This window comes from Haplochromis burtoni, unplaced genomic scaffold (assembly GCF_018398535.1).
Source record: "Haplochromis burtoni strain Fernald_Lab_line unplaced genomic scaffold, NCSU_Asbu1 Contig_259, whole genome shotgun sequence".
In the NCBI taxonomy this organism is placed as follows: domain Eukaryota; kingdom Metazoa; phylum Chordata; class Actinopteri; order Cichliformes; family Cichlidae; genus Haplochromis; species Haplochromis burtoni.
Window position 1 is genome coordinate 213,437 of NW_024582620.1, and position 21,397 is coordinate 234,833.

At 40.2% G+C, this 21,397-nt stretch overlaps 1 protein-coding gene across 6 annotated transcripts in view; it reads left to right on the forward strand.

The window, feature by feature from the left end:
• brsk2a (BR serine/threonine kinase 2a) overlaps window positions 1-21,397 on the forward strand; it is a 170,536-nt gene that overhangs the window by 81,019 nt on the left and 68,120 nt on the right. For all 6 annotated transcript variants that reach the window (XM_005942869.3, XM_005942870.3, XM_005942873.3 and 3 more), the window contains one exon: window positions 15,367-15,461. In XM_005942869.3, the coding sequence (XP_005942931.1) occupies window positions 15,367-15,461 (95 nt within the window). The remainder of the gene's footprint in view (window positions 1-15,366; window positions 15,462-21,397) is intronic.

Genomic DNA, 21,397 nt, shown 5'->3' on the forward strand with positions numbered 1-21,397 from the left:
GCCCATCTGCTTCAACGTTTGACATGTTTTCCATTCACAGAGATGTTCTTCTGCATACCCGAGTTATAAAAAAGGTTATTTATATTGCCATTATTGACCTCGAGCATTAGGAGATAGTTATGTGGGAAAACCATACCAACAATCATGCCACATTCAGTTAAACTGCTTTTCTTTCCCGTTTTGATGCTTAACTTTTTTAGGTCATATTGACCATGTTGCTGTCAAGCGATTGGCTGATTAAATATTTGTGTGCAATTAATGAGCACTTAAACAGTTATACCCAAGAAAGTGCCTTTTAAATTTGTATAGGCGGGCAAACAGCCATGCAGTAACCATCCTCATTATATGGGTCTGTTATCAGTGTAAAGCACCACAGATAGGGGAGGTCTAATCAATACATCATCAGTCTCTCTGACTGTACCATTATAGTTTTAATGACTGCAGTATTTTCCCTACTGATGGCTTTCTAGGCGAACAAAACTGTTATCAGAGATCTCTAAAAGTTCACCGCTGCCATAGTGAGCGAAATGAGCCAGAGGCTCCAGTCAAGTGTCACGTAGGAGGTGGTGACATTTTGAAAACAGAACGCGACTAATGAAAATAATACAAAGATCATCGATTAATGTTAGTTTAATAAAAGGCTGATTTTTATCTTGTTTGTGAATTCTTTCCTGTCCAAGTGCTTCTTAAATATAATCTTTTTAAAACTATGCATTACATATTTCTACTGTGGTAATTAATGAGCTACCTGTGGGTGAAGTCCAGATTTGTAGCCACACTGTCTGGTTCGCTGCTGCAGCTAAGCAAGATTAACATTATTGATTAAACATGTTGATTTTAAGATTACAGAAAATGTAAGAACCGTCCAAAAACACATGTTTGTATTGTTATAAAAAGGAAAGAAAAGCTCACATGTATATTATCTGAAGCTGGCTACGTCTTATCATGTTTGCTTTATCAATTACCTAACATTTAATTATTTGTCAGAAACACTGCTGATTAGTTTTCTGTTTCAAATGCACTCTGGGAAATTAGTATACAAAGTGATAACCCCATCCACCCACGCTCTGCAAAAAACAAAAACCCTTATTAAAAGCACTTATCGCTCGCTCACTATTTTTAGGAAGTTTTCAAAAACTTGCATAAAATTTGTGAGAGGTTTTGAGGATAAAGCAGCGTGATGCTTTACTTTCTTTAGGATTTGGTTTCACTGGTTTTAGCTGTGATTTCATCCATAGCTGTGTGTGAGAGAGAGAGGGAGATGGAAATGAAGTGAGACAATGCTTGCTATAGATCGTGCACCTGTGTGTGTGTGTGTGTGTGTGTGTGGCTCATGTTCTTCAGGCTCTCAGCATGCATCTACTCCTGCGGTCCTGTATGTGGTGACAGGCTGACATCAGAGTAAAAGCCCCCTGAAGTTGTGTTGAACAGATGTCTCTCTCTGCTCTCTGTTTCCCTGATGCTGGTACCTGGCATGCTAACTTCTCTCTCTCTGACTCTCTCTCTTCATATGTCTGTCCTTCTGTCTCTTCCGATAAACTTCTGGTAAAGTTTGCTGCTCAAACTGGACATACTTTTCAAACTTTCTCCTTTTTTTTTTTTTTTTTTTTTAAATGATCTCTTTTTGATATTCAGGCAGAGGTTTCTTACAGCTCTGTTAAACATCTCACTCCCTTTGTTCAATAAAAAGGCCAGGTGAAATGGAGTCTTGGTGAAGTGCCCCTGGTGTTCCACTTTGTGTACTTTAATTTGTGTGAGTGTGTGTGTTTCTGGCCTGAGTGTATCTATACTTTTTGTACAAGGCAGCGTTCCAAGTTCTGTGACGTGAGCGCAGGCTCTGAGCAAGCAGGCAATCTGGGAGTTGGATTGTCTCCAGAATCGCTTTCATTTTCATTCACAGGAGAACATGTGTGCTCTTGTGCACACACACAAACACACACGCACACAAACAAACACACAGTGATAATTACAGAGAAGCCGGCGAGTGTTCAAGCAGGGTCAGTGCCCAGCTTTCTTTGTCTTAGTAATATTTTATCTTTTTGTGTATTGTCTTTTGGAGTTGGATATTTTTTTGCTTTGTTTTTTCCTGTTTGCTCATATACACAGACACGCATGCACAGAAACCACTGGAACACATGATGCAGCAGAGCAGAGCTATCCCTCTTTACAATGTGTCTCTTAGGAAAATGAGAGATGAGACAATATCTACTGATCAAAAAAAGGAGAGTAAGGTAAGGAAGAGGGGACTGATAGACGGGGTAAAGGGAATATGCGAAGCAGTGACAATGAGACACTCAATCTACAGGGGTCAAAGACCAACACAGAGACAAAGAGTTTCTGCTCGATGGTTGTTAGAAATTCCCTTGTTGCTCTGTTGAGATACAAAGGTTGCTCGGGCAATGAGTTTGCGGCTGCTGATGCATTGATTTAGTGAGAAGAGTTGCTTAATTTATCCCGCTTCTTGACAGAGATGTCAACAGCTTCACCAATGGCTGCTGGCTACCAGCACTTCCTCCCACCATGAAATCTCCCATAACTCATTATGTATTCTGTTCTTCTACACGGTGCACCATCTCCAACTCTGTCTTCATCTTCAGTATGTCCCCCTTGGATGTGGAAAAAGCCAGCACATTAGATGTTAGATGTTAGGACATGATTTAGACCAAAATGATAATCACAATTAATTTGATCAGTATTGAGATCACAATTATTTCCCATGGCTATTCATCGATTTAAATAAGGAAAAATATTTTTATTACACTTTTATGCAAACAGAATACTGCTCTTAGATCTTTATAAATCTTTGCATTGAGATCAAATATAAGTAAAATCATTGTGTGAAAACATAACAGAAAATTAAACTGACAGTTAACTGCTTTCACCTTTACATTGTGCTACATTGCTGAGCAATGTTATAATTAACAGTACCTCACCTAAATGCACCTTCTAAAGCAAAATATGAATACTTTCACTCTATTGTATGCATAATACAATACCTACACGATGGATGTGACTGAAGTTGGCAGGCAGCTGTGAGATCCTGCTCTACTTCCCCTGTAATGTTTTGTGTACGACACAGATATTGCCATCTTGGAAAAGATGTAAGAGGATAATGTAACTTTTTCCCATTAAGTTGACCATTTCCTGAAGGCTTCTTTACACACTGACTTTACTGGACAAATAGAATGGGATTGGTGAGATATTTAAGTGTCTCTGTGAGCTGGATGGATACTCTGATGCTTTTAAAGATGTCTGAGCTGATGCTGGACGATTCTTATCAACAACTGTTGCTCTGATTTTCTTGGCATTCATTGTACTGTTGTGGTGTGTTTTGAGGTGGTTGAATAAGTTAGTTCTGTTGCTTTGTGGTGTAGAAAACTCCACAACACTGTTTGCAAATGATTTCTTCTTGATTAACATCACTGGCCCAAATATTTCAATATTATTGGATATCTGACTTTTAATGTAGCATGATCTACCTACACTAGTCCAGGAAACCTCAAGCCAGACAGGTTAGAGAACAGCTGTGATTGGCACATTCAGGCAGGTGATGAGATGGTCATTTAGTGACCCCTTGATTTGCCTTCTGTTGGTGGGGCACGTATTTTCATCATTGCATAATCATGTTCATTTATTTTTGGAGAGCCCAAATTGTGATCAAGATTAAGATTCGATTAATTGTGCAGCCATATTAGGCATTATGTAAGAAAGGATTGCTGTGAAAGCATACGGCTTAATGAGGTTTTAGTGAAAGCAATGATATACAACTGTGGATCATGGAACAGCAGCTGAAATGAAAAAGGAGAAGTAAAGTGAGAGGAAAATGAAAGTATAATTGGGTGAGAAATGGCAAAAGGAGAAGCTGTAAAACGGCAAAAAAAGTTCCTTTAAGATACAGTAATATGCAAATGACCCCGTGTGACTGTGTGTGATTGTGTTCTGGATGGATGGATTATTCATAGATGCAAAAATAGAGAAAACAGGGAAATGTTCCAGATCAGATGAGTCATGTTTACTCATCCCAGTGCTTGCGCTGGTGGTAAAAATACGTGTTTGTAAACGTGTAGTTATGTGAGACATTTTGTTACCTATTGTATGTCACAACTCATATTAACTTGAGATATGATGTCATAACTGTTTTACCTGCGTATCACTGTAGAGCAGGTATATTTAAAATGTCAAATTAAAGTACAGGTTCAACCATTTTCAACCTCCAAAGCATGTAAAGAATTAAGATGATTGAAAATCACATGATTCATAGTGAATAAATGAAATGATTCAAATGATTAAAAGCTTAATTAAAGCCTATTTTTTTTTCTTTTTTTTTCTTTTTTTAAATATGAGCAAAAATGTAACAGAGCTGAGAAGCCGCTCGTACTCTATATGTGTGTCTGTGTGTGATAGCCTGTGTCACTCTACTTATATAGTTTTTACTCCCAGCATGGATATTTTCAGGATTCTGTATATTGTTGTCATTACAGTAATATAGTTGCTTTTTGCATGTGTTTGTGAGACAGTTCTTACACACACACACACACACAGACACAGACACAGACACACACACACACATAAATCTCGTCCTGCCCTTGTTTCCATGCCTTGAGGTGTTTCTGATTGGGTCTTGCACTAATGGTGGCTTTGACACTTTGACCTTTTCTCTTGGGCAGCACTAGTTGAAAAAAGAAGGCACTACAAAGATGTCAGAAGCATTAAGAAAAAGCTGAGAGGATTCCTCTTCCCAGTATTGGTTTTTTTTTTTTGTTTGTTTGTTTTGTTTTTTTGCACCTGCTGACTTTTATCAGGAAAAGTGTGTCTGTGTGTATCAAAGTCACACACCAGGGGGTAGCCCGCTACCTCAAGTCCACACACTGAAGCTCTATAGATCGTTCTGTCCACACACTGGTATGTAATGTGTAATAACAACATGTTGACCATAATAGTGGGGTGTATACTCACCTTGAACAGGCTATCCTGCTGTTACTTTCTTATTCCGCTGCTTGTTTATGAAAAGACTGCATGTCAGAAAAGTTAAAGTCATACTTTTTTTTTTTTTTAATTTCACAAACAAGGTAAACATTTGTCTGCTAGCCATCTTTGTATGACCAGTTTTACTTCAGTTGTGTGAAACAGAGTTTGCAGTTTGTGTGGGTGCCGTCACCCCCCTGCGAGCCCCAAAGTGAGAACGCAGTACCCTCATTGCCAATTAAACTCCAATCACCAAGCGAAGATGTACTGAGACATCAAATTACATCCAATATCCTCTTCCATACTCAAGCCTGTCTTTGCCAGCCACAAATTAGCTTACAAATTAAGACTCTGAAGATGGGAGAATTCAAGTTGCCAGATAACAACTGAATAACATCCTGCCGTTTTCTTGATGCATCGTTCCAACTTGGATCCAACTTCCTCCTTTCTCTTTGTGTGTGGAGACAATCTAGTTGTGTTTTTCCTGTTTGAGCTTCGACCATCCATTTCAGTTTTAATTGAGAAGAAAGGTAGTTAATATGACGGGCTGACGAGAACTCATTCTCGGTGAAGTCTATTCCGGTTTGACCCATGTTTAATAATGAAGATGTTGCAGGGAAAACCCAAACACTTTTAATTAATGAAATAACTCAAGCTGAATTGTGGTGGCGGAAGGTTTGATTTATTGCTTCTTCTCTTTTTTCTCTTTCGAGCCCACACAATTGGCCTGGCTGCATGGCTTGTTTGCCAGCAATGTTTTTTTCCATGTTTCTTTGCATTCAGTGTGCATGTGAGTGGAAAAATACAGAAAACCACACTTGTGCTGCCAGGATGTTTTCTATGGTTACAGTGAGGTTTCGTAATATTATCCAGTCAGATATTTAATAATTCATGCTTTCATATTGGGGTTATCTAACAAACGACAGTCACACAGTGTGCAGCTCTTTGAGTAGTGTCTAGAGGCTGTGAAGCCTATCAGAAAGTCATAATCAAGGCATCAACTGACACTCTCCAGGGGTTAAAGGATGAGCTAACACACAAATGTTCCAAACATGGCACATGTGTAAACTGTTGAGATTTTTTTTTTTTTGATTGGGCACCTCATTATTGTATGCAGTTATGTATTTACTAGCCTGATGTCAGACACTCGTTAGACCTAGTCTCCATCTTCAATCTGCCATTGCTTTGATTGGTTGGCTGCCATCCATCCATTGCTTTCATTCTAACTAGGTTCTGGGGTGCATACCCAGGCCTACATCTTGACTTTGCTCTTGACTTTTAAGACAGGGTTTTAAGAATAGAGTGAATTGAAAACACTTCATTAAGTTCCCCAGCACTGACGACCAGCTTGACAACAGCTTGACATCAGGGAGAGTCCCCCCATAACACTGATTGGCTAGTAGTTGATCCTCCTGTAGTTTCCCTTGTTTCGACTGGTTTTTCATTCGAGAAAGTGCTGTTTCATGATGAATCAGTCGACGCATGGGGTGGACGTAACCAAAGGTCTGGATCCAAACATTGTAACACTGTAGACGAGTGTGTGTGGGTGTACATGTGTATGTACATGTGCATGTGCACATGTTTGTCCTGTCTGCTGCAGTTGCTGCATTTAGGTCTGGTGTGGCTAATTAAAAGAATCCTGCTTGCATTATTCATGAGGCTGTAATTATACATTCCTTTTGCTGATCCCCAGTCAGACATTAAAAATAGATCTGAGTCTCTCTGCACCGCCCTCCTAGGCCCCACTTTCTCTGTGTTTTGACTGTCTCTCCACGCATCTCTCGATTTAGCTATCCTTATCAGTATTTCTCAGTCTCCCTGTCACTGTCCTCATTGTCACAGCCTTTTTTTGTATTTGTTCTTTCTATTTATCCTCTCATCTCCTCTGCAGTGTCTTTATTCATGCTTGCGCTGATGTCCCCGTTCAGGATTCAGGCAGAACATTCCTCTGACAGTGTCACTCTCGCTTGGCTCTGTAGCCTGACCTCCAGTCACATCAGTCCAGAATTCTGACTCAAATATTTTGAATCCGCAATGACATGTCCACAGCGAGATTCAAAAGAGAAAAGATATCACTGCCTGTGATCAGCTTAATGGGGAGACAAAATGGACAAAATCACTGCCAAAAAGTTTGGCCTGACTTTTTATTGTATCTATTTGATCTAACAAAAACAGCTGTAGCAGAATTCAGTGTTTCATATGGAAGTGTAACATGAACCCTTTACAAATGCCATAGCAAAGGGCTGAGCAATTAGTTTTCTAAAGGAGTCACATGAGAAACTGGGACTGTTGTGGAGGGCCGAAACAACAAGCTGAACTCACTTCTGCTTAAATCTCATTATGTGGTCCTGCACAACATTCCCAGTTTCTTTTGTGGCTCTTTGGGAAAATTCTTTACCCACCTTAGTTTGTGGAAATGTGGGGAAATGTGTAAAGTGCACAACATGTCTAAGCCATAAACCAGGAACCCCTTTTCTGGAGTCAAATATTCATAAGACAGAATGCACCTACCTCAATGACAATGAAGCTTATTTGCCTTGTAGGCAGAAGCAACGGTGTGAAGTTTGCATCCTCCACCAAGCAAGTGATGAGCTTTTCCATTCCTATATTTACATTCTGATAAGGCTAATGTGTAAAGAGTGGGGTTTTTGCAAGATATGCCAATCAGAAAGACTGTTACCAACTAAATGGATTGCACTGTTCTTACTGCCCTTGGGCGACGCTCACAATTGTTCTCTTACTTGTATCAGAATGTGTAAAATAGATTACCACCTTGAAGCCATCTACAACTTCCATCACCTCGCTACATTTCATTCTGTGATTGTTGGGGCAATGTTATGCAAATCACAGTTTTATACATGAAATTGGGTTTTCACAGCTTTAGTACCTCCCTCGCTCTACAAACAAACATGCTTGCTTTCTGAAATACTCGACCTACACCTGTGAACACATAGAGAAAACAAATATTATGAAGAATACAAAGTGTGACTTTTTGTGTGTGTGTGCATGTAATTTGTGTTTAGTATTGTAATTTTAGTTGTATGAAAATGTTTCAAAGTATCAAAGGTAAACTGAGACCACTTTGTCTGGAGGCTATTAGTATGGAGTATTAATAAAATACTAAGTTGGGAGTTAACTTATATTGGCGCTGCTGAGGAAATGTCTTATTTTACACAGGCCAAATAAACAGTTTCTGTATTCATGCGTCAGTGTGCCTCCCTTCTCGCTCCATCACTCCAGGGCTAAACTGCTCTTCCTGCTTTTGAAGCTGTTCTGTTGGTCTGGGCCGCTGGTGTTACTGATGTTGTTGCTGTTGCTTTGGTTGGTAGGGCTTAGAGGGTTGCAGGGGAATTCAGGCTGGGTAGACTAACGTCACGGCTGACTGAAAATGCAAAAGGAGTGAAAGAAGAGGCGGAGGAATGGAGAAGATACAGATTTAGTGAATGGGGAGAGGCGAGAAATGATGTGTGTGAGAAGCAGAGAGAGGGAGAGAAACTGAATTCATTGAGTAGCGAAGTGAAAATTGTTTGATCGTCAACATTCCTCCTCCCGCACAATATGACTCAACAGCTTTGTGCTGGTGTATACTTTTTCCTTTTCTATCTTTCTTTTTGTACATAGGTAAGATGATGAATAGAAATGTGGAGATAAATAAGTCAGAAAACAATGAGGGGTGAAGAAGAATGAGGGGAAAATGGCAGGGAAAAAACAAAGCAAAGAAAAGGATGTGGAGTAACTGTATAAGCAGAGAGAAAAAGCAGAAACTTATTGGAATAGAAAGCTGGGCCAGGCCAAAAGGTAAATCTTTAAACCAGGTCGGGTGTTTTCTTCTCTGCAAATATGACTTCTCACAAATATCATTGCATAGCATGATGAGTATAGATACATAGTTGGCACGTAGTAATATTCTGTGGGAGGGATTCACTGCCTTTCCTTTCTATAAATGCAAGCAAACAATGTGGTGACATTATTTTAATAATAATAATAATGATATGTCTGTGAAGGTTCTCAGTTCTCAATAATAATGATAATATTTCTGTATCTGTCACTTTGTCACACCCAAGAATATACAATGAAAATGTGTGCTTGTTGAAGCCACCACCGACTGATGTTTGACATTGCAGACGTTCAGTGTAGTGATATTTATTCAGCAAAGAAGACTGAAGACGGCATAATTTAGTCAGTTTCTATCCTTGTGCTGGAAAGTCAAAAAAGGTACAAAGGTGTGAAGATGTGGGCGTGAAAGTGTCTTCTACCCTTTGCCCTCGTTGAGGGAATTCCCACGCCCTGCTGCAAGGGCTTTCCACATGGTCAGAAAAGGCTCTAGGAAGCCCTAGTACCACATTGTGTTTCCTTTCAAACACTGATCCTAGGGCAGGGCTGTGGCCCTGATGTAGAGCAGTCAGGGTTAGAGAGCAGAAGTGGAAAGAGGCTCACAGATCTGTGCCTAAGGGCAATGAGCTTCTCACAGCCAGCGCCTCAGGGAGAGAAAGCTAAGCCAGCATAAGCTACTACCATCTGCCTGCATTGGTTTAGCACTTCTGAAAGATCAAGATTTGAAAGTGAGAGAGGTGTGCTAGTGGGAACATCTCTTTTTCATCTTTTGCTCTCCTTGCCTTGTAGTTGCTTCCAGATGGAAATTAATCCAGTAATGATCTTTAACTGCTTGGTTGCCAGGGCTGTGAGGAGGATAAAGCAGAAAACACTGACTCTGTGTGTGGCTCTTGTACCTGTGTGCAGTTAGCAGGTGGAGATCATAAAGCTCTTCTTCTTCTAGACTCAGGAGAGTACAGGGTGTTCATGTACGCTCTCTCCCTCCTTTGTTTCCTACTTTTGTCGTTGATTGATAGCATTGGAAATCAGCTTCACAGTCAGGGTCCCACTCCTCTCCTATCTGCTCTTCCCCAGATATCCACTTATGAATCAGCCACTGATCAGACTACTTTGAAAGTTGGAGCGCTCTCACAAGTTAACACCGAAGAAGCGAGTTTCTCTCCTCATGTGTTGGGGGTTTCCCATCTTTGCCAGGTTAAACAACTTGAAGGGAAGGGAGAAAAAGGCAAACATGCCAACAAGGACCTATTGGGAAAACCTGAGGGTAAAAAAAAAAATAATAATAATGGGGGTGGGGTCAGATAAACTGACTCTGTCAGTTCCAGTCTTTCAGCTTGATTCTGGTACATATTCAGTTAAGGCTGGACCCTAAGCCAAGTTTTGACTCCCCATGTTGTTTATATACCACTACAGCATGTCATTAACATTTTTTGTTTTTTCCTTTCCTTTAGTTTGTATTTTGTCTGGTCTTGCTATGCTATGCTCAGGGCACCTCCCTGAGCCTGGTTCTGCTGGAGGTTTCTTCCTGTTAACAGGGGGTTTTTCCTTCCCACTGTTGCAAACTGCTTGCTCATAGGGGGCAGTTTGATTGTTGGAGTTTTCTCCAGTATCCTATGGGGTCTTTAGCTTCCAGTGTAAAGTGTCTATAGACAACTGACGTTGTGATTTGGTGCTTTATAAAAATCATAATTGAATTGTTCTGAAATCATTAACAATATCTAACAGTATCAAATAGAGACGAGCTAAAGTTTGTCAGGGAAATGTGTTGCACACATAAATTGTTGCGTGGGCTGAATGTATGTGTCAAATTGGTAAAAACATTGTTTCTTCAGGCCAGCAGTCTCATGTCAATTAGATCTTTTCCAGAAAAGTTGCTTAATTCAAAATGTTCCAACTACATGCCGTCATAATGAATACACTCTAGAACCCATTAGAGAGATTTCTTAGGACAGCAAGTTCAGCAGCAATATCTTGAAACAGTGACTTGTGAAGTTAGACCAGAGGTTCATTACCAAATCAGAGCTGACACATGGCTCAGTGATATAGAGAAGCAGATGCACTGCCAGATCTTTTTTTTTTTTTTTAAGTTTTTGAAAAGTAGCTGATTAGAGGGATTTTCACAACTGTGCACATTCTGCGGTTAATTAAGTTGTCCCATTGGCGATAAAGAGGTGCTGTACAGCGGATGCTCTATGTGCATGTTCTTTGCTTTTTGCGACCTATTGCTTGCTTCGTGCATTTTTTATTTAAACCTTTTCTTTCAACCCTTGTTTACACCTTTTGTCTAGCTCACTCAGCACAGTTTGCTCAGCTTTTATTTTAAAACTAATATTTCTCAGCCGAGATTTGTGACATCAAGCAAGCTTCCAGCACAGTGCACTTAAACAATGCTCAACTCATGATGCTCACCGAGCAATCGGCCAAAGTTCTCACTCTGCGTCTTCCTCCAGCAGTCCCTCCACATTAGGCCATTAATCACAAGGGTGCATGAAAAATAAAGATTGTGTAGCTGGGGTACAGGCTAGAGTGGGGTGGGGAGGGGGTCAGTCAAGTGGTCTCTTCTGCCCACGAGTCCCTGGTCAGTGCCATTATTCTTCTACTGTTGTGAAGGCGAGAGTTTTGATGCTATTGATTTGGGAGGAGGGCAAAGGAGAGGAGACATCAATATACTTGCTGATGCAGTGGCATCGCAACCTTCACTGCACAGCCTGCTTTTGTCCGTATATTGCAGGTGTCAGTGAAAAACACGCGCGTGTCTTGTTTGGTTCATAAACCACTCATGTGTGATACTAAATCACAATACAGTTCTTCTGTAGCAAGAATCTAAAGAATGCTACACATCAGCTTCAAACTTGCACAGATACTTGCTTCACATGCGCACACAGAGCCATGCGCTGGCAAATGGACCCCTCATGTGGACCAAACCTTTGTGCTTTCAGCTGAAGCCTTACATTTGAACCTATGTTCAAAGACAGCCTACCTACTCAGCACACCACGAGCCAGACAAAATCCTGGTGTCTTCCTCTTCCCTCGCTTGCCACTCCAGCTTTCATTTTTTTTCTGTTTGTCCAAGGGTGCTGTTATAGACAGGTGAAAGGGGCACTGGCAGTAGGTGAGCTCTTAAATTACAGCACACTCGAGAGCAGAGGAGGGGAGTTTATTTTGGGTCATGGAGAAATTGAAGTTAGCTATCGCAGCATACTTGAAATAAGAGAATCATAGTGCAGTTATTTTGAGGATTTTTTCTTAAATGTGTTTGATGTTGGGAGAAGGATGTTGGGGTCATGTATGGGACGTACCATAATATCATCAGCTTTGTCATAGATGTAAGAGCCAGGGAATTTATTTTGAAGGTACAAAATTGCAGAGTGATCTCAACCACTGGCCACCAGTCTACAGCTTGTCCTGTGAACAAAAGCCAATTCACTGACAGAAATCCAAAAGAAAAGAACAGAAATGCTTTACTTATTGCATTTGTTGTCTGGTGTGTTGTGGCAGGATTGACAACTTCTTCAGGGTTTCTTACTTTGCTCTGTGTTGTAGTTTGGCAAATATGACTTTGAGTTTATAGGGCACACTTTGACATTATGTCCAAATGTTGTTTACTTGGCAAATGTTTTTGTTTTGTTTTTTTTGGAATGTCTGAAAGTAAGACCCACACATAATGACATGCTTTAGCTTGTTTTAAGCTCTCTGTGCCTCATTTTCATATAAAATACAAGCCGTGCTACCAGCCTAGCTTCAGGGATAGCAGTGATTTACATCATTTTGATTCTGACACATTTCAACAACCTTTTATGCAGACATGGACAAGTTGACATTTCTGGCCTTTAGAAATATCCTGACAACGACTGGATGGATTGCTGTAAAGTTTAGTACAACAATTCATGTTCAGCTGAGTATTTAATTGACACATTTGGCATTGTTCAGAAAGGACAATCTGACTTTTGTCTGTTGTTGGCTTTAGCTAGTAATTTGAATGTGTTTTTCCACGAGCATTAGTTTTATTCGCTTCTTGTTGTGAGTCATAATTTTGAGATATTTTGCATAAGAGGGGCTAATGTCTTGTGTCTTATGTACTGAACTTCCTTGTAACAGTTCATTTCAATCCATAAGCAAAGTGGTTGTAAAATCATAATGTGTTGTCTTCTCATTGCACATTTTCTCTTGCTAATGTGCCCCCTGCTCAAGAAAACAGAGGCATTGGAGGAAGATGGATAGTGAGGCGAATAATCCAGTTAGCTTTTCATGTGTTTGCAGGCAGATATTTTCTCTTTAATGTGTTTATCATGACTTATGAGCTTCTCTATAGCAGTCATTAACATATGATTACCATCACAAGTCTAATGGGTTTGTCTGTTGTTCCCCCTTCTGCTCAACTGCCTCATCCCCTTTCCAAAATGTTTTCTTTCTAAATCTTTTATCTTCCTCTTTTTAACATTTGCTTCCTATCTCTCTGTCATTCTCTATCTCTCACACCTCCTTTCCATGTGTTTCCACTTTCGGCCCCTGCGGCCTCTCAACTTCCCAAGATAGAGGCTCACACCCACACACTCCCCATTATTGCTTAATTATCTGTGGCCTGTCATTTGAATAATGTTGTGTCCTTTACTTTCAATCTATTTAAATTTTTTGGTTTCATCTTTCACTTGATCTTTATTCACTTTTTCACTCCTCCTTCACTATATCCCACAACTGGCCCTCCCCCTACCGTCATCTCTGTTGCGTTCAAGGCATTTCTGTGGCATCGGAATACTTCTGCTTCCCTGTTTTTCAACACCTCCTCAAAGCTCATTGACTCTCCTCTTCTATTGGGTTATACAGAAATAAATCTATGAGAAAGACATAGCTGAGGATCCTAAAAGCCCACATTGGTCTGCTTCACACCAGCAAACCCTTTCTGTAGGATATTACTCTATTCTTTAATCTTTCATTGACTGAAAATTATGACTCCATCCATTTAAAAAAAAAAACAAAAAAACTGTACTTGATTGTATTTTGGCCATTATTAACTTCAAGGATGTTTTACTGTACACCTCCGGACCACTGACGTTATTCGTGCTATTTTTAGATTGCTCCCTGGAAGTTCCATTCACACCACTTGCACTCGTGCAGCTGCAGCAGCAGGCTTAATCTTCTGCTCTGTGTCAAATCAGCAATCCTTTCACTTGAATTTCAGTTTGAAGAAGAAGATGCAGTCACAGGAAGCTGACATTTGCAAGTAGGGCAAGGAATCTGTCACTGTAGAACTCCCATGCTGACTGTGATCCTGGGGAATTAATTTATAGTGCACAATGTTGGGGAAAAAAGACAAGCATGCTCCTTACTGTGCTTCTCACCTGATGTGATGTGAGCCACATTTGGGCTTCCACTGAATACTGCTGTCTTCAGTAATGATCATTAATGTGAATGTTGAGTCAGTTTGACACAGACGTTTATGTTTGCTGTCTGTGCAAGTCCGAAGTTCTCTGGTGAAACTGAGTTTTCATCAGGAAGTGAATTCTAGGGAAAATCTAAATGTATGTGGAGGTATCGAAAGAGGTCCTCAAAGTTTAAAGAGGCTAAATTAAATCAGGTTCAATTTTGCTTTTCAGCTGTTAAATTGCTGAAGTCTTTTTTTTTTTTTCTAGATATAGTTTCTAGATATAGTTTGCAGTTTATATCTGCCAAATCATGAGAAATTTCCATGAAAGAGAACCAAAATTTGTTTTTTGGGGTGTTTTGTTTTTCTTGTTTTCTTTTCAAACATCTTTCTAATAAAAATGCAGCTCAAATGAAAATGCATTGGTGCTGTTCTCATGGCTTCCTTGTATCAAATGCACTCATCACTTTGTTCCAGTGTAACTACACTCATTGTTGTTGTATCCCTGTCGGTTTTCTACACTTAAGTGAGGACACCTGGGGACATTTAGTAAGGCAAAGCAGAAGATGCTTTTTGGGTTGTGTGAGAAATCACAGGAATTATATGAGTTTTGACAGAGTCTTCGTGTGGGAGTCCCTATACAACTGACTGGCACACTCAGATTTCTACCCATGAATCAGTGTGTTTGTCTTGTGAAGAAAATGGTAATGTTTTCTGCTGTGTTTTTGAAATATGCCACTCTACTTTCAGTTTCTCACTGCAGCTCTGTGCAGTTTTTCTTCATTCATGTCATTTTGGATGCTGGTTGATAATTAGTTTTTTATCCTGTAATTCTTTTTTTATAATCCTATTGTTTGTTGCCATTTTAGATGAATTAACATTACTGCATTACAGTGGTTTAATACATTATCGGAATCAATAGAGCAAATGGCCTGCTCACTTACTGCCTTTATGACTCAAATAAACCCCAGAGGGCAGTTAATTTAAGGCTCTGTGTACACTTCACAAGTCATTACAAGCATTAGCAACGTTTGGTCCTTAGCTGCTTTATATTATTCTTGTCAATGCACTTGACAAGAGAATTTTTTTAAGTGTGTTTTTTAAGAATCACAGCCCATTTTAGGACTTTTCCTAATGTGTTCAGTGGAAATTCATATTCAGCAGAGTGTCTGACCTAATGAAATGTGTATTTCCTTTTTTTCCAGGGTTGGTCAAACTTGGAGTCCACTGTGTAACATGCCAGAAAGTCGCCATTAAGATTGTGAACCGTGAGAAACTCAGCGAGTCAGTACTAATGAAGGTATGTTTGTGGTTCTTAGTCTTCGGACTTTCTGATGAGGATGGTTAGTGCAAATGAAAAAATAATTTAGTTTTCTGTATTGTTTTTGCCTTACTATCTTACCTTAAACTTTATTATTTGTCATGTTCCCACAGTTGATGGATGGATAGTATTCTAAGCTAGTGGACTTCCTTAGCAGAACCAAGGTTTCAAAAAAATCAGCAGCTGATCTTGCAAAAATTCTTAAATATTAGCAGTTTATATCACAGAGTGGAATCACATGCTGAGGTAGTGACGCATTTCAGACTCAAAGAGTCAGCTGCTTAGCTCCCCCATCAAGCAAGAGTCAGAGCTTCTAATGCACAACAGCAAAGCGGCTTTCTGTGACTATAATTAGTATGCTTTTACTAGTAAGTCTGCATTGTTTCTTTTTAAGGCATACAGTAGGATAGAATTTTTTTTTCTTTTTTTTGTCATTACATCATAGGACTCCTGCTGGGAAGTTCCATTCAGTGCAACATTGTCCCTTGTTTTGATGGAATAGTTGTAAAGAAACTAAAGAGAATAAGAAGAGCGAGGGCAACTCAGAGACGCTACAACCTGAAAATGGTAGTTACAGGATACACGCAGAGACAAGTGCTTGCTGTAATTGTTGGCTTATGAGCTGGAAAGCAGGAGGAGAATGGGTCTGCTCACAGTAAAGGTTATCGGAAAATCCCTCAGTTTTGGATCGCTTCACGTGGCATCATTATTCAACTACAGATGAAAAATTCTCTGTCCTTGGGTATTGTTATTTGATAAACGGTCTGTATTTATTAGCTTTTTGCTGTGTCAGAGTCTGTTTTGCTCTTTGCTTGCTGCTGATTTGCTCTTGAAGTCGCTCTCTGTTCTGCCTCTTATCCCATTCAACATGCAGTCTTAATGTTCTCATGAAAGACAGGCAGGTCATTTCTGTGAGAGCTTCAGCTCTGACAGACGTATTGTAGCAGAAGTAGAGGAACTATTGTAACACATGTCGGTGAGCTAGGTGACATCTTGCTGTCCTGCAAAGGAAAATGAGGGTAACAGATGCCAAATACTGACAGGTTTCCAACAGGACCGAGTCGTTTGCTGAAGCTGCAATTCAGAGCCAATTACTGACCTCAGCCATTGTCAGTCTTGTCTCAGCAGTGTAGACTGTTGGGTGTGTGTGGGTGTGTGTGGGTGTGTGTGTGTAACAGCAGGTGTAGTGTATGTGCCAGTGAGAACTGAATTACGTCGGGGAGAATATGTATCTACAAAAATTCAAATTTATCAGCATTATTCTACATGTATAAAAAGAGATTCTAGGTTTTTTCCACTCATGCTGCAAGTCAGTATTTTTGGATCACATGCTAAAATGTCAGTGTGTTTGTGTTTGTGTCTACCTGTGCCTGTTGTTGCTAACCTGTAACACTGTTTACATGGAAATGGTGTGTGAGATTGTGTGCTGTTGCTTTGTCAGAGCCATCCCATATGGAAAAGAAATAGTAAAAACTTATATGATTTACTCTTTCACTCTTATATGCTTTTCATACAAGTTTCACACAAGACAGATACAAACTTTATAAGATTTATATATATCTTTTCCATATGGGGTGTAACTCAAGTACAACTCAGCCGTTCTCACAGTCTGGAAATCTAATGGCATGACTCATTACCAAACTTACATGTTACAAGTTGCATGTAAATTTCCTGCTAGTTTTGGAACACATTATGCTTATTTTAATGCTTGAGCAGGTATAGTTGAAGGCAGTCTGGTAGCAGTTATGGACTCCTCGTCGACCTGGAGAGAGTGTTTGTTTGGCAGGAGGTTCAGGCTGCTGAACAAATAGACTCAAGGACAGCTTTTACAACAGGGCAATAGCCCTGATCAATGCAAATAGCTGACCTGACTGGCTACCTACCTGGACTTTTTTTTTGGGGGGGGTTAACAACGGTAAAAACAGTAATAATAATAATAGTATTTATATTTATAACAAGGTGCAATGATAATTAATGTGCAATAATAACAGTGTGCAAAACAAATACACTTATTCTTCTTTTTTATTACTAAGTTATTATACTGTGTTGTGTTGTTTGTGTTGCGTTGTGATGTGTCGTATCGTGTCGTGTTGTGTTATATGTAGTGCCGACGTAGGACAGTTTTCCAATTTCATTGTACTATTGTACTATGTATGACTGTGCAATGACAATAAAGAGTCTTGTTGTCTGATGGCGGCGGTGTCAAAAAAAAACGTGGTACAACCAGTGCGTGAGCTATCATCATCATCCAATCAGCATTTGATCAGCACATAAGTAACCCCATAGATGGGATATTGGGTGACTACACAGCAGCACGCTCGCTGTGGGTGAAAACCTCTCTCAGTTTGTCCAAATAGTAATGAATACACAGATGGACACATTTGCGGGACCACAAATTACACCTAACACTGATCTCACAAATTAGATTACAAATTCATTCTCATGTTTTGGGCCTTCCTACTATGACTGGACAGGTGTTTTCCAGCTCAAATCTAGTCGAGGTTTTCCCATATTCCCATTGTGTCGCAACCCATACTCTCATGTGTGCTCTTCGGACTGCATATTTGGCTGTCAGACTGTCAGAATGATCGGGCTGTAGCTTCCTGCATAGCGCAGGCTGTGAAATGTCACCTTTTAATATGCTAATGTCTTGGGTCCCCGTGGTGCCATTAGGGGAGAGTCTGACTCGCCCAGACAGGTGTGTGTTTGTGTGTGCGTCTGTGTGTGTGTGCATGTGTATTTGCAACACTCCTGATGACAGATATACTTTGTATGCATGCATACACTCATAGACAAATATAGGCCACACACAAATGTGCAGAGGAATGTGTGCACATGTGCCATAGCAACATCTGCATGTTCTTTAGTATGAGCATGTGCACATCCTCCACGACCTATGTCATCCCTCTCCGTCTGTCCTTCTTATGACTGGCCTTGGGAGTCAGGGGTCTGTGGAGATGAGGAGATGGGTTGAATTAATTGTCTCGGAGTATCTGGCAGAGAGGTCTTTTCTACACTCTCAGTGTGTTGAACTTTATATAACTAATGCTGAACTCTTTATTCCATAACCCTACAGACTGTGACACTAAGGACCAGAAAGACATTGAATTGTCTTGGTTAATGCATGCGTCTATGAACTTTATGTCAGTTTGTAACCAGGGAATGAGCCTTGACTACTTCAAAGAGCAAGTGCGGCCCAATGTTTTTTCACTTCTAAGCAGAAAAGCTAACAATGGAGTTACTTGAATAATAATAAGAGTCTCCGTCAGCGGGAAGTGGTTGCCTGTCATGTTTGGAATGAGAGAGAAAAAGACAGAGAGAGAATACACAGTACGTGCACATATGACAGTATGTCAGCAGACTTTCGCACTGAGGCCAAACTGAATGAAGTAAGGCAAACCGATACTAAGAGAGAACCAACATTTTGTGCATGAATCTGAGTGCTTGTGGGTATCTCAAGGGAATAGTTGATGTTTCTGAATCTCAGTCAGTTTTCTCTCTACCTCCCTCTACTTTGGACATGTCTCTATGAGATCAGGCCATGAGGTTGAGAGAAAGCAAAAGGGAACTGTAGTAAGAAGAGAGATGGACATGTTGGGAGAAACCCTGCTGGGAAAATATAACACAGATGTCTTTGTCAGGACACCACATCTCTGTGCATTTCTTGTCAGAAGTTCCTGTTTTCTTCTTGATCTATTAACTGTGACATTCCCACATATGGCATGGCCCTTTGTGTTCACTTCCAGCGTAAGAGTACAAATCCAGCTTCCATTTCAACCATATCCCTACCGCACACACACACACACTCCCTGCCTTAATTCTACATGGCATAGATTCAACATGATCCATATTGACATGACGTGTTGGGTGCATATCCATGATGGGAATTACCCCTTCCACCACAAGATGCTGCACTGGTTTGACTGTTGAGGTCATTTCAGAACAGTGAACCCATTGTCATGTTCAAGAAATCATTTTGAGATGAGCTTTGTGACATGGTGGGTAATCCTTCTGGAAGTAAATAGGTGCACTGTTGTCATGAAGGGATTGACATGGTCAGTAACGATACTGAGATAAGCTGTGGTGTTTGAATGTTCAAATTGGCCTAAATGTGGTAAGAATTACAGCATTATACCTCCAGCAGCATCCTGAGCTGTTGATACAAGGAAAGTTGGATCTTTCCTTGTATCATGGTGTTTTTTTTTATGCTGTTGGGTGGTTGGGTTGGAATTTGTTGTAAACAGCATGAAAGCATAGATCTAAGTCTTGCAGCAGATTCATCAGTGCAGACAGTGTTTTTCCAGACAAATGGAGGACAGAAGTGTCAGGCATAAAAAAAGAGCCAGAAAAAAACTGTCTAGGCAACAAAGAAGTGGTTAAAGAAGAAGCACATTAAGGTCATTGAATGGCCTAGCTAGTCTCCAGACCTCAACTCTACAGGAAATCTGTGCAGGGAGCTAAAGCTTCAAGTTGCCAAGGGGCTGCCAAGAAACCTAAAGTATTTAGAGAGTTTCTGTAAAGAGGAGTGGGCCAACATCCTTCCTGAGATGTGTGCAAATCTGGTGACCAATTAGTCTTGGTTGTGTTTTGCTTGGGGATCAAATACTGTATTTCAATGACACGTAAATTAATTTATAGCTTTTGCATAAAGTGTCTTTTTTTCTGGATTTTAGTTGATATTCTGTCTCTCTAGATTAAAATGAAACTACCATAACATTAGAGACATTATGTGATTTCATGTAATCACATAATGATTTTGAAGTTTTCCCTGAAAAAAAGAGGATTCGGTGTAACATATTTCTACGATACTGCCTGTCATTATACTGTATATGAAAAAAGCAACTCCGATAAATCTGCAGTTCAGTCTTAGGGTGAGTATTATTGTTACTAGCCGTTAGCAGAGGGATCAGGGTATCTTTAACATGCAGCAGTTGGTAGTTGCTGTTGATGCCTGCTCTGTTTTCTTCCTCTGAGCCAGCGAGCTGGTGGCTGCTGCTGCTGCTGTTGGGATAAGGACAACTAATTAGCCAGAGTGACTCCCTCTCTCCTCCTGAAGCAGCACAACTTCAAAGTCACTCTACTGTCCCCAAGCTCAGAGAGCGAAAGGAAGAGAGGGAGAGGAGGGATGAAGTGCAGGATGAAGGAAGATAGGGAGGGAAGAGTGTGAGTGGGTCGGGGGAGGGTTAGAGAGGGTGGTGAATATGAAGTTGGAACATTTTAGATGGATGTCTTATGAGGTAGACATTGCTACATAGCCATGCTCATTTTGATGGCTTTTAAAGACCATAAGGTCAGTAAGGTGGTTTTCTAACTCTGTCCTTGATGTAAGTCAGCTCAGTTTAAATGTGAAATGTGCACCCAAGAAATTGAAAAGTAGTTTGGAGATGCAGCAGTGTGCACTATAATTGCCCCCTTAAGCAAATATTTGAAACACTGCACTGAGGACTATAAGCCGAGAACAGCACGACAATGCCACAGCTTTGGTGCGAATAAAGGCAGAAATATTTAGAGTTAATTAACAAAATCAGGGCTGTTTGATTATGTGGATTTTCACAAATGAACATATCTAGTATAATTTGTGAAGTCTGCATGTCTTAGTACATAATACAGATGCCCTGAAATGAAAGAAAAACTCCTTTTAGACTGTCTATATGACACTATAGTATCTGAGTTTTAAATGCGCAGATTGTAAAATAATAATTTCAAATAAAACAGTCACAGAAAGACAAGGAATCAAGGTTCAGCACACCAACCGACAGAGATTGTGGTGGGCGGGTGAGGAGCAGAATGCCATGGCCACAGATGAATCACACAAGTTCTAATCTTGTTATCCCGACACCTCTGTGACAGCACTGTAGCTTTCTTTCTCTGCCATCTCTTCTTTTCCCTCCTAATGATTATAGATTGTCCCTTCT